Source organism: Chlamydomonas reinhardtii, chromosome 1, assembly GCF_000002595.2.
Source record: "Chlamydomonas reinhardtii strain CC-503 cw92 mt+ chromosome 1, whole genome shotgun sequence".
Lineage (NCBI taxonomy): Eukaryota > Viridiplantae > Chlorophyta > Chlorophyceae > Chlamydomonadales > Chlamydomonadaceae > Chlamydomonas > Chlamydomonas reinhardtii.
In genome coordinates this window covers 1,809,343-1,821,862 of record NC_057004.1, presented here as the reverse complement: position 1 = coordinate 1,821,862, position 12,520 = coordinate 1,809,343, and the positions used below count along the sequence as shown (strand labels likewise).

General features: G+C 69.5%; 2 protein-coding genes across 2 annotated transcripts; both read left to right on the top strand.

The window, feature by feature from the left end:
- Positions 1-448: 448 nt before the first annotated feature.
- On the top strand, positions 449-6,064 carry CHLRE_01g009765v5 (uncharacterized protein). Its single transcript, XM_043058277.1, has 3 exons — positions 449-3,141; positions 3,322-4,691; positions 4,866-6,064. The coding sequence occupies exons 1-3, from the start codon at positions 702-704 to the stop codon at positions 4,986-4,988; spliced, it is 3,933 nt and encodes a 1,310-aa protein (XP_042928191.1). The 5' UTR covers positions 449-701; the 3' UTR covers positions 4,989-6,064.
- A 54-nt stretch (positions 6,065-6,118) lies between these two features.
- CHLRE_01g009731v5 (uncharacterized protein) lies at positions 6,119-12,464 on the top strand. The gene is made up of 6 exons (XM_043058276.1): positions 6,119-6,285; positions 6,350-7,189; positions 7,339-8,714; positions 8,957-9,072; positions 9,413-10,186; positions 10,749-12,464. Exons 1-6 carry the CDS (start codon positions 6,149-6,151, stop codon positions 12,129-12,131), a joined length of 4,626 nt encoding a protein of 1,541 aa, XP_042928190.1. The 5' UTR covers positions 6,119-6,148; the 3' UTR covers positions 12,132-12,464.
- Positions 12,465-12,520: the final 56 nt, after the last annotated feature.

Genomic DNA, 12,520 nt, shown 5'->3' with positions numbered 1-12,520 from the left:
CTGCTGCCGCTGACTCGCCGCGGCGCTGGCGGCGGCGGCAGCTTGTGCGGCACAGGCCAGCAAGGACGCCCGCCCGCCCCTGTCCTGTCCCTAGGGGCAGGGGCAGGGGGGCGCACGTGAACCTGCCGGTGTGTGCCATTGTGCCTCTCTCTCGCGGAGGCGCAGCCGCACGCCCGCCGACATGGCACCTCCACCCGCATGCCGTGCGTGCGGAGGCCGTGTCAGCGCTTGACAAAGGTGAGGGCAGGTGCGGCCGTGCGGGTAAGGGTGCGGGCGGGTTTTGGAGAGCCGCCGCGGCTGGGTTGGGTTGGGCTTGCGGGTGTTTCGGCGACCCGCGGGCTGCCTCCCGCATGCAGGCTGCAGCAGACTGTCACCAGTTGCTTGCCTGGCCCGACGGCGCAAAACTCATCACCCCGAGTACCTTGCAAACAGCACATGGTATCAATGCACACCGGAGCGCCCAGCTGTTGAAGGCTTGCGACGCGCAGTTGCACTTGCGGCAAGGTTTGCGAGCAGCCCCGTCACCGCTCTGATCCTCTCTCACTCGCCTTTACGGAGATCCGCTAGTCGCCTTCTGTTCCTCTTCATTCTTGCTTGACTACTGCACGCAATCGCCAAGCGACATCATGGCTCCGACCGGCGGCGCCGAAGTCGGTTCGCTCGACCACTGGCTCTGCGAGGGAGAGCAGGCACAGGGAGGAATGAGGACTGCCTCGCAGCAGCAGAAGCAGGCGATTGAGCAGCGCGCGGCTGCGGTCGCGGCAGCTGTTGAGGGAGCAGCCCAACCGCGGCGTGGCCCCGAGATCAGCCTTAACCCCATCGCCATCGCCGCGGCCGCCGCCGCCGCTGCTGCTGCTGATGCCGGGGCCGGCAGCAGCAGCGCCGCGATCGGCTGTAGCAGCGGGACAGGACCGGCGGCTGTAGCACCACCGGCTCCAGGGCGGCCGCCGCGCTCGCCGATGTCCGCGGGTGCCAGGCGGCCCGGAGCGAGCATTGGCGGCGGCGCAACCCAGGGGCTGCCTGGTGACGGCGAGGGTCACTGGCGGAGCGGACGTGAGACAGCATCCTGTGGAGCTCCTGAGAGCACGCTGCCGGCCCTAAGGCACGCGCAGCAGGCGTGCGGGGCCAGGGGCGTGTTGATGCCGGCAGAGGTGGCGGCTGCAGCAGTGTCTCGGCCGCAACCTCCAGAGGAGGCAGCGGCAGAGGCGGGCACAACCGCCGCGCCGTCACTGGCCACTGGTCGTTCAGGCGCTTCTGCAGTGGCTACCGTTGGCGTTGCCACAGGCGCTGCCGCCGGCAGCGCTGCCACCGGCACCCTTACCGAGCGCTCAGTCGAGGCCGCAGGCGGCGGCGCATCACCGGCAGCGGTGCCCGCCGCGTCATGGCTTGACCGGCTGGCGGCGGCCGCGGCCTGCCCCCTCATGCCGGCACCCCTGCCGCCCCTGCCGGACCTGCCGCCCGCTGTTGCGCCCAGCTTGCCCGCACTCCAGCAGCTGCCCATCGCCGGCGCCGGCAACATCTCTGCTAGCGGCGGCGCTGGGTTCCTCGTTCTGCTGGGCGGCGGCCGCAGCTGTGGCGGCGGCAGTGGCGGCCAGCAGGGCTCGCCGCAACCGGCGCGGGTGAGCGGCCCGCCGCCGTGCCTGCCGCCGCGCAGCAAGTCGCTCTTGTCCATGCAGCTGCGCTCATCCTCCCCAGAGACGGTTGGAATTGGCGTCGGCGTCGGCGCCGGCGCCGGTTGTGACAGGCCTGCCCCGCCGCCTGCGCCTGCCCCTCCTGCTGCTGCTGGACCTGCCGCCGCAGCCACACCAGCCGTGCTGGCCGCTGCTGACGGGGCCAGTGCGGCGGCAGCCGATGCTGGCGTCGGCGGCGCAGACGGCGGAGGCCCCGAGCGTCAGGGCATTCCATGTCCGGGGCTCGGGGCTATGGCCGCGGCGGTGGCGGCGGCGGCGGCGGGAGCTGCCCGTGTGCCTGAGGCGCATCTGGCTGACGCCGTGGCGGCGCGGGCCCAGCGGAACCTGTTCGCCGCCCTCGCGCCGCTGCGGGCGGCAGCTGCCGATGGCGGCGACGGCGGCGGCGGCGGCGGCACGGATGATGAGGCCGGTCAGAGGCGGGGGCCGCAGGCGACGGACGAGGTGGAGCAGGAGGAGCCAGGGGGCAAGCAGAGGCAGGGGGAGAAGGAGGAGGGGCAGGGGGAGGACGAGAGGAGCGAGGGGAGCGTGTTCGGTAGCGTTGGCGGGATGGAGGCTCTGGACCTGGATTGCGACTGCGATACCGAGCAGCAACAGCAACAGCCACCACCACTGCCTCCACCGCCGCCAGGGGACCTGGGGCTCAAGGACGGGGGAGGTTTGCTGGTCCAGCAGGTGGGGGAGGCGGAAGCGGACGATGTGAACGCGCCAGAGGAGGCCCCGGACACCCCGCCGGACGTGGTGGGCTCGCCGCCCACGTCACCAACCTTGGCTGCAGCTGTCAGAGGCGCAGCCCACAGCGCAAAGTATGGCAGCAGCACAGCCACTGGCCACAGCTACAGCCCCTCCAGCGTTAGCTGGCCGTTGGCTGGTGGCGCAGAGGGCGGTGGCAGGGATGGGCTCACAGCACCGGGTGGAGCGGCAGTAGCGCTGCCGGGGCTGCTGCTGCTACAGCCGGATACTGACGAGGCCGAGCTGGCCCTGGATCCGGCCTGCGCGGCCGCGGCAGTGGTGGGTGAAACTGCTGGAGAAAGCCACAGCTTTCCTGCTGCATGTGTGGAGACCGGTAGGTTGGCTCCGGACGAGAAGCAGCAGGCGGCCGCGTCCGAGGTTGGCGCCGGCGCGGTGGAGGGGCAGTCGGCACGAACGGCTGCGGCGGCTGCCACCAGTAGCCCGGCTCTGTCCGCACTCATGCTCCTGCAGTCAGCGTGGTCAGGGGCGGCTGTACACACACTAAACACAGATGATGATGGGAGCTGTGGCGGCGGCAGGAGCAGCAGAGAGACCGAGAAACCCCTGCAGCAGCAGCAGCAGCTGCAGCCGCCGCAGCAGCCGCAGCAGCCGCCGCGCACAGGACCCAGCGGCTCGTGGGGCCGGGCCGGCAACCACAGCTTCAACTCCCTGCCGCCCCAGCTGATGACTGCGGAGCAGGCACGGGAGGGCACGTTGGCAGGTGTGGGGGCGCGCGGCCGCTGTATGGCGTGTTGCACTGACTCGCAGAAGTGCTAACGCACTGTGATGTGCGCCAGGGGCCGCTTTGCACGCGTGCAGCACAGCAGTAGAAGCCACCTGACTGTCATGAGCATGAAATGCCTGTACCTGACATCTGCAACGCCCGCATTCCCAAACACAGGAGCCGCGGGCACGGCGTACCCCTTTTCCGCCTCCCCGCGCACAACCCTCGCCAGTGACGGCCGTAGCGGCGACAGCGGCCATGGCGCCATGGCTGGCCACCACCAACACCCACCCGCCACCTCGCACCCTGTATCCCTGCCGCAGCCGCATGCAAAGCCGCGGCCGTCACCGACGCGGCCGCCACATTCGCTGCAGCAGCCGCAGCACATGGTGCCGCCACATGACCGCCACCTGCTGCCGCGGTCACTGCCATCGCAGCCCACAGTGGCGCCGCCACAGACCCTGATGCCGCTACCCCTAATAATGCTAGGCGGCGACGGCGGTCCAGGGAACCACACGCTGGCCGCCTCGCTGCCGTTCTCCGGGCCGCATTTCCTGCAACCGTTGTCACAGCTGACGGGCGGCAGTAGCAACGGCGTGCGCGGTGTCAGTGGCAGCAGTAGCACCATTCCAGGCAAGGAGGAACCGGTAGAGGCAGGGGGCGTAGCATCGCCGGCGGCGGCGCGGTGGCTGCGGGCGCCCTCGCCGCCGCCGCCCGTCTCCATTCCCGTGGTGCTGCCGCAGCCTGGCCGCAGCCTGGGAGGCTACTGCCTCGCCACCGGGGCCTCCGTCGGCAGTAGCAGCAACGGTGGCGGCGCGGTCGCCGCCGTCGGCAGTAGCAGCGGCAGCGGCAGTGTAGGTTGCGGCCGCAGCGGCCGCCGTGGCCTGGCGCTGATGGCGCACGGGCACTGCGTGCGGCCCGGCTGCGTGAGCTTCTCTCCTGACTCGCCGCTGGGTCTCGCTGCGGAGCAGGCGGCAGCGGCTGTAGCAGCGGCCGTAGCAGCGGCCGTAGCAGCGGCCGCCAAGACCGCCGCAGAGGCCGAGGCGCAGGCAAACGCGCAGGCTGGGTCACACGCCGTGGTCGAGGGGCCTGCAGCTGCAGGGGTCCCGGCAGGCAGCAGCAGCTGCGACCGCAGTGGGCCAGGCGTCGGGCTGGCCACGCCTGCTGCACTCGCTGTGGCCGGACCCGCGCCGGGGGAGGGCCCGTTCTCCACGGCCTCTGCGCTGACGACTCTGCTGGTGTCGGGCAGCGCCGTTGGCGGTGGCGGCGCCGCCTTCTGTACGCTTTCCTCAACCGCGTGCAGGACTGCAGGCGGCGGCGGTGGCGAGGCGGCGGTACAGGACTGCGGCTGGGACCTGCTGCTGGAGGACGCTGATGCTGATGGTGTCGCCGGTGGCACTGGCGGCGCCGGTGGTGGAGCCAGGGAGCCGCGGGCTGCGTCGGCCTTCGCCGCAGGGAGCAATGAGCCGCGCACTAGCACTGCGGAGGGCGGCGCAGCTGGCGGGCTGCCCGGTGGCGGCGTACCCGACATTAGTGACGCCCATACGGTGGGTTCGCCAGGGGCGCGGCCATCCAGCTGGCAGCAGCCGTCTTCACCGTCTTCACTGCCATCATCGGGATTGCCTGCGCTGGAGGGAACCGTGCGTGGGGGGTGGCCGCGGCGGGCAGGCAGCGCGACGCGGCCCCTGCAGCTGCTGCTGCTACGGCCTGCGCCGCCGCAGCCGCACCAGCCGCAGGGGCCGCAGGAGTCGATGCCGATGTGGTCGGGGCAGGTGGCGGAGGGGCCGCAGCGGACCGCCGCGGCGCTGCTGGCGGCCGCGGGAACGGGGGCGGCTGGGGAGTAGACGGGATCCCATGCGGCCAAATGATGCAGCAGAGGGTTGTTTATGATGGAGCAGGTGAAGAGGGGCAGTTGCGAGGCGCTTGCGCTTGACAAGAATACACTGATTTAGCGGTGTGATGCACGGGCGTTAGTGAAGAGAAGAGAACCACATGTGTGTGTGTGTGTGTGTATGTGTGTTTGTGTGTGCATGGGGTAGCGCTGCATGGTACGTAAGCATTGCGCCCAACCACTGCTATGGTAGTGCAGTTGCCATCGTGTTGCAGTCGCTGGTTGCTGCACGTTGATGCGTGGATGTTGCTGAGGGATAGTTGCACTGATGCAAATGCAACGCACACGGTTGCGGGCTTGCGGTTGGGCAGTGGTGCATCGGCGCGCGGCCAGGCTGGAGGGCTTGATCTCGGCACAGCTTCTTGGAACAACATGTGTGTCTGTTGTCGTGGCCAGCATTTCATTTGTAGGGTGCACTAGGAGGCATCGTTGACGGACATTTTTCACCACTATACAGCAAGTAACACGTACATGACACGGGATTGCGCATGCTGCATGCGGTACTTGCATGCAGTAGCTAACAGGGGTTCCCCTGGTAGCTAAGCGCGGCACATATCTTATAATCATTGGGCAGCTCTCGGTGGGCGCACAGAGCTGTGCCCGCGGACCCCGCATTTGTACCGGCGACGCTCACATCCGGGCTGGCCCTTGCCATTGAGCGGCACATGCACGCACTCCACATGCCGCCATCAGTCGTGCTGCCTCGAACGCGATTGAGTTGGCAGGGATTGCGGGACGCGGGGGCAATGTATGAGGGAAGTTGGGTTGGCGTTGGTTAGCACACGGTTGGCGATACAGAATGAGGTGCGCTGGCTGTAGCCGTGTTGCGGTTGTATGCCTAATGAAAGCAAGGTATGAACGCGTCAGGCGCTCGTTGGTACCGTACTTGACTAGTATAGGACTGCATTGAGGTAGAATCTTACATGCATTTTTGACATCAGGTTGTGCAGAGGTACAGGGAAACCGGGTGGTTGCCTTGGTGGCGGGGGGCGGGGCTGGGGACACTGCGGGCACGAGTTCCATGCGCATGCTTGGTTGCCCTCACCCTAGCTCTCTCACTATATCTATAGTAATGAACAGCGAGTATCTTCATTGTAAAATGCATGGATAAGAATGGCGCTACCTCGCGCACCAACACTTCCCGCCAACGAGCTGCTTGCGACCGCAGTGGCCCAACGCCTTGCAAGCTCGCTGGAGAATCCTCGCGCACTACAGGATTATCTGGAAACATATAGTTGCTGCGGCATAAGGTGCGCCTGACGCTGCTCCGAGAAAAGACCGACTCTTGCACTGACAAATTCTTTCCTTGTGCAGCCCCGCACCAACGGCCCAGGTGGTCAAGCTACTTGCACAGCAATGCTCGAGCGCAGAGCAGCTGGCTGCGCTGCTGGTCTCGGTCTCAAGCCAGCGTGTCGCTGCGCAACACCCTCTCCTGCTCGCCTCGGTGCTCCTGGCAAACGGCCCCTTGAGCAGCGCGCGCCGCACGGCCCACGCGCTCACGCTCATCGCCGAAGCCGCCGTGCTAGAACTTGCGCCGATCTCGGCTGCTCCAGCATCCGGCCCTGAACCAAGCCCCGCAGCCGCCGCAGCGGGTGGTGCGCCGCCCCCCGGGGCAAGCACGCTCGCCCCTACTAGCAGCAGCCGCGGCCCCGGCCCTGGCCCCGGGCCCATCAACAACAACAGCAGTAACACAAGCAGCGCCATAATCGACAGCGCCACTGCGCGGCGAGCCCTTCCCGCCCTTCTGGTGGACCTGCTGCGACTGGCAGACACTGCTCAGGACCCGGCCGCAACCGCCGCGCTGGCGGCCGCCGCCGGCGTGCGGCCGGCGGGATTGCTGCGGTCGGGGCGTTCGGGGCGGCCAGGCCCCGGGGGCGAAAGACATGAGAGCGAGGGCTGGTTTTGGGCAGCAGGACTGGAGGATGACAGAGGTTGCGATGAGGATGACGTAGATGTGGACATGGCTGGAGGTCTGCAGGGCGATTGTGGCGGAGCCGGGATGGAGGCTGCGGGGGAGGGCCTGGCCCGGGCGGCGGCGCAGGCGGCGGCGCAGGCGGCGGCGGAGGCACGGGCGGCCTGCCCCGGGGCACTGCCGCTCCTGTGTCGGGCGGTGGGCGAGCGGCTGTGGAGGCTGGACCCCGGGCTGGCTACCAGGTGAGTGGGTGCGTCGGGACCTGGGCGCCCGTGCCGCATGTTTACCCCCTCCCCACGCGGCCACCGCTCTCTCACTTGGCTTCCTCTGCCCCTTGCCTCCGCGCCCTCGCACCCGCTGGCCCCTCGCCCGCTGTCCCTCCAACCCGCAGTTGCGCCCTGAACTACGTGCGGCTGTGCTTCAGCGCCCCACCCGCCAGCCCCCAGCCGCAGCACCCTCACCCCCCGCACCCCCAACAGCAGTCACGGCACGGGCGCCCGACACCGCCGCCGCCACGCCTGCTGCCGCCGGCTGTGGCACGTGAGTGCGCCGCCTGGCTCGCTATCCCGCTCGGACTGCCCCTGCTGTGCAGCACCGCCGAGCAGCTGCTGAGGGAGCAGGCGGCGGCGGAGCCGCCGCAGGGGCTGCAGCAGCATCACCGGCAGCAGGGGCGCGAGGGGCTGCAGCAGCAGGAGGCGGCTGCGCCGCCGGTGGCCGCGCTGCTGGCGGCGCTGGTGGTGCCGGGGGCGGAGGGCGAGGCGGCGGTGTGGGGCCTGCTGGGGCGGCTGGCGCTGGCCGCGGTGGGGCTGCAGCAGCAGGAGGAAGCGCACCAGCACCAACACCAGCACCAACACCGGCGCACGTTCGGCGGTGGCGGCAGTGGTGCGGACCCCGCCCTGGCGGCGGCAACTCTGGCCGCAGCTGAGACCGTCCTGACCCGCCTCGCGTGGGAGCAGGAGCAGGCGCAGGAGCTGGAGCAGAACACCGCTGGGGCAGCCTTGTTGTCGGCCGGCGCTGTGACGGAGGCGGCCGCGCTGGCGCATCGTGTCACTACTGCTGCGGACGCTGGCGCGGCCGTCGCGACTGGGCTGGTGAAGCTGGAGGGGCTGTTGCGCGCCGCTCTGCAGCTGCCGGCACCGCAGCCGCAGCAGCAACAGCAGGCCCAGCAGCAGAAACCAGGGGGTCAGCAGGCTCCGCAGCAGCAGCCGCTGCAGCCAGCGCAGCACAGGGCGCGCGACGCCGCGCTGCGCGCCATCGAGGCGCACCTGCCGACCTCGACGTCGCCCGCGGTACTAGAGCTGTACGGCAGGCTGCTACGGGAGGCCGCCGCCGCCGCCAGCGCCGCCAGCACCGCCGCCGCCGCCGTGGCGGCTGCGGCGGCGCGCACGGCCGGCGCCGCCAGCGCACCAGGCGGCGGCGGTGCTGGCGGCGGCGGCGCAGGGGACGGCCGGGCGGCGGCGGCCGCGGCGGCGGCGCAAGCGGCCGCCGCGGCGGCGGAGGAGGCGCGGCACCGGATTCAGATGGTGCTGGCGGCGCTGGCTAGCCGGCGAGACCACCTGCCCGGCCCGGCGGCCGGCGGCGCAGGCGCAGGCGCGAGAGGGGGCGCTGCGGGCGGCGGGCCTGGTGCCGGTAGAAGCAGCGGTGGAGCAGGTGGTGGCGGAGGTGGTGGTGGAGGAGGTGGCGGCGCTGCGCGCGCTGGTGACCACGTGTTTGCGGAGCAGTGCCTGCGGGACTTCGCGGCCTGCAGCTCCCGGGAACAAGTGGAGAGTGAGTGCGCGGCGAAGAGCTCCTAGCAGCATACGGATGCCCACTGCCCAGATGGATGTCAGGTGGCGGTTTGATGCGCGCGTCAGGCAGGCCCGTTGATGCCGTGGCCGGGACCTGGTCAGCTGCGGCTGTCACAGCTGACCAGGTCTCGCTGAAGCCCTCTTTCCGCGCACCTTCACCCTCACCTCCTGCCTCCTACTGCCCCCTACCGCTCCCCTGCCCCCAACCTCGCACACACACAGGGCACTTTGCGCAGCTGGGCCTGCAGCGGCAGCGCTGGGTGTGCGGCGTGAAGCCGGTGCTGCTGGGTCTGACGCTCAGCCCCGAGCTGGCGGCGCTGAGGTACCGATACCTGGTGGTGAGTGCGGCCGGCTGTATGCGTGTGTGTGTATGTATGTTTGTGTGTTTGTGTGTAGGGTGTAATAGTAAACACGAGATAGGGGACACGCAGACTGTGCAGAGTGTGCGTATGCATGTGTGTGTGTGTGTATGTGTGTTAGGAAACCAACCAAACGGAAGCCCGCCCAGACGGCGCGCGAGTTACATATGTGTATGTGTGTGTGCGCGTGTGTGACGGTGTGTGTGGCGGTGTGTGCGGTTCCCGCCGGCTTCCTGCTTTCCATGCATGTTGGTCTAGTGCCGGCTGCTTCACACGCCTGCGCCGCCGCATGGGCACACCGCGCACACACGCCGCACAGGCCGCCAGCCAGTGGCGCTTCCTCACCGTCAACGACCTCACAGCCTTTGAGGAGCTGTACGCCGCCCTGGGCATACGCCTGACTGATTCCGGCGGCGGCGGCAGTAGCAGCAGCAGCGGCGGCGGCGGCAGTAGCAGCGCAAGGCCGGGACAGCAGCCGCACCCGCAACCCAACAGCAGCGGCAGCGGCAGGACGGCGGCTGTGGGCGACCTGTTGCGGCGGCTGGTGCGTGTGGGGCCGGGGCTGGACGGCCGCACCGCGCTGCCGCTGGTTATGGACGCGCTGGACGCCGCGCTGGCGGCGGCGCTGCTGCCGCCGGCCCCACCCGCACCCGGAGGAGGCGGGGGAGGCGGTGGCAGTGGCACCCAGGTTAGGACGCAAGGCGCCAGTGCCGGTGCCAGTGCCGGCGCGGCGCTGGGCAGTGGGGCGGTCGGCAGCGCCGTCGCCGACACCGCCGCTGAGGTCGCGGCTGCGGCCGCCGCCGCGGAGGAGGTGGCGGAGATGATCCTGCAGGCCTTCATAGCCGCGGAGGAGCTGGCAGCAGCAGCTGCTGCCGCCGCCGCACCACCAGCGAATCCGCACCAGCCTCACCAGCCTCAGCAGCAGGCGCGGCAGCGGCAGGCGGCGCTGGGCTGGCAGATGGGTGTGTTGGAGGTGGTGGCGGGCCGCTGGGGCGCTGCGGCGGCCGGGCCGCTGCTGCATGGCGCGCTGTGTGGGCGGCTGGCGGAGTTGGTGACGGCGCCGGAGGTGCTGACAGAGCTGGACGAGGCGCAGGTGGGAGGGGGCGTGTGTGTGTGTGTGTGTGTGTGTGTGTGTGTGTGTGTGTGTGTGTGTGTGTGACTACGGTTTCCACGGTTATTCTGCCAGATCACGTGAATCGTGTATCTGGTATAACCAACGACAGGGCTCTCAATCGAGGGCTGCCGTGACCTGGCGTGTGTGTGTGTGTGTGTGTGTGTGTGTGTGTGTGTGTGTGTGTGTGTGTGTGTGTGTGGTGGGGGCTGCGGCGGCTCCTTAGGCGGGGGGGGAGGGCGTTCATGGAGAACGGAGTGTGTAAATGTGCGTTGGGTTGGGGTGCTTTCACCAATTGCAATAAGATAGGGGGGAGGACTCTATGGCATTGCGCGTGTCTGCGTTCAGGGGAGACGTAAGCGAAACGTGTGTGGGCCTGTGTGTATGTATGTGTGCTTGGGCCAAGGGCCGCATCGCTTGGCGCCGCTCCGCCGCCGCCCCGCCACAACCATACCTCTGTTACTCCGCCCCGACCCACGGGTTTGGGTTCACTCGGTTGGCTTGCTTGGATTCTGGATTGAGCTACCCTCGCCCCCACCCCCAGGTACTGGGTCTGGGCACAGCCCTGGCCTGCATGGCCGCACTCAGGCTCCACCCGCCACCGCCTCCCACTGGTGCCAAACCCGCCAGCGGCGGAGCACCAGACAGCGCACGGGCGGCGGAGCCGCGCTTCGTCTGGCGCCTGCCCGCGCCGCCGCGGGCGCACCACCACCACCAGTACAACCACCACCACCACCGTGTTCATGGGCAGGGTCAACAGAGGGGCGGCGGCACCGCCTGCTCGCCTGGAGGCGCCTTCCTGCAGCACCTGCGCGGCCTCGCCTGCCCCTCCGCCTCGGCGCCATCACCGTCCCCACCGCCGTCATCATCACCACCGGCACCGGCTTGGGCGGCGGCGCAAGCGGCGGCGCCGGCGCCGGCAGCGGCAAGGCCGCAACTGCAGCAGCAGGTGCCGGTGCCGCTGCAGGTGCCGGGGCCGGCGCTGGCCGAGGCGGTCATGGCCGCGTTGCCACTGGGCCCCTCGCCCGCCGCCGTGCGCGCTGCCGCCACCCTGGCCGCCAGCTACCTCCGAGCCGTGGGCGTCATGGAGGCCTGGGTGCCGTACGGCTGTAGCAGCAGCAGCAGATGCAGCAGCGGCGGCGGCGGCCGCAGCAGCGGCGGAGGCGGTGGCGGTGGCTTGGGTGGAGCTGGAGCCGGCGGCGCGTTTGGTTCTGGCGCGCTGGAGCTGGGGCTGGAGCTGCCGGCGCCGCGGCAGTTGGCGCCGCAGGTGGCGGGTGTCGCGGCGGCGGGCGGCGGCGGCGGTGTGGGCGGCGGCGGCGGCGGCGGCTGCCTGCTTCAGTCGGCGCTGCGCGTGATGGCGTGGGCGGGCCGGTACGCGGAAGCCATGTGTGAGGGAGGAGGAGCCGGCAGCGACGGAGTCGGCGGTGCAGGCGAAGGCGGCGGCGGTGGTGAGGGCGGCGGCGGGGCCTGGCAGGATGTGGCTCGTGTGTGTGCCGCTTTCCGTGACTCGGCCATGGGCGCCCGGATGCTGGAGCTGGCGGCGGCGGCGCGGCTAGACGCAGCGGGGCCCCAAAGGGCAGGCGGAGCAGGGGGGGACGGAGAGCAAAGCGGCGGCTTGGTTGGAGCGGACGGGGATGGGAAGGTTGAGGACGAAGATGTTGAGCGCGAAGGAGTGAGGGCAGCAGCCGAGGGGAGGTGTAGCGAGCAGCAGGAGGCGCAAGCGGAGGCGGAGATGGAGGATGGGGAGGGGGAGGCCATGTTGGCGTTGACGGTGCGGGCGCTGCAGGAGGGGCTGCCCATGCCGACAGGGCTGCTGCGTCAGCAGGCAGCTCTGCTACTAGGGATCTTAGTTCCGAGGACGCAGGCGGTAGGAGCCGGCCCAGGGCAAAGTGGCGGGCTCAGGCGCTTGAAGCGTGAGCGGGAGTAGCGGTTGGGGCGGCTTTGGTGTCGGTAGGCTGGCGGGCATCTAGGCCTACCGCTTCAACGGCGCCCTGGAGCTCATGGAGCTGGTCGCCTAGTGTGGGCGCTGTACGGGGCAGTTCGTGGCCGTTAACATGGTGAGGCAGCGGCGGGAGGGTGGATGGCTTACTCGAGGCGTTCGCTGCGGCGGCATGTCTGCGGATGCCGGCAGTCGCACGTGTGCCAAGTATTGTCGCATAACAGGCATGCTTCACAGCGATATATACACGGGATATGTGCGCATTGCACTTGACTTCCTTCGGACGCAGCCCGGCTTGCGGCAGGCTTAGCGATCCGATGTGTCCTGCTCGACGTTGACCAAGTCCTAGACATTCTATATACCGTAAGTTACTGAAC

Coding starts and splice junctions, on each gene's coding strand:
- CHLRE_01g009731v5 (XM_043058276.1), top strand. CDS start 6,149: ATGGCGCTACCTCGCGCACCAACACTTCCCGCCAACGAGCTGCTTGCG. Junction 7,190..7,338: donor GACCCCGGGCTGGCTACCAG/GTGAGTGGGTGC, acceptor TCCAACCCGCAG/TTGCGCCCTGAACTACGTGC. Junction 9,073..9,412: donor TGAGGTACCGATACCTGGTG/GTGAGTGCGGCC, acceptor CACGCCGCACAG/GCCGCCAGCCAGTGGCGCTT.
- CHLRE_01g009765v5 (XM_043058277.1), top strand. CDS start 702: ATGAGGACTGCCTCGCAGCAGCAGAAGCAGGCGATTGAGCAGCGCGCG. Junction 3,142..3,321: donor ACGGGAGGGCACGTTGGCAG/GTGTGGGGGCGC, acceptor TCCCAAACACAG/GAGCCGCGGGCACGGCGTAC. Junction 4,692..4,865: donor ACATTAGTGACGCCCATACG/GTGGGTTCGCCA, acceptor GCGCCGCCGCAG/CCGCACCAGCCGCAGGGGCC.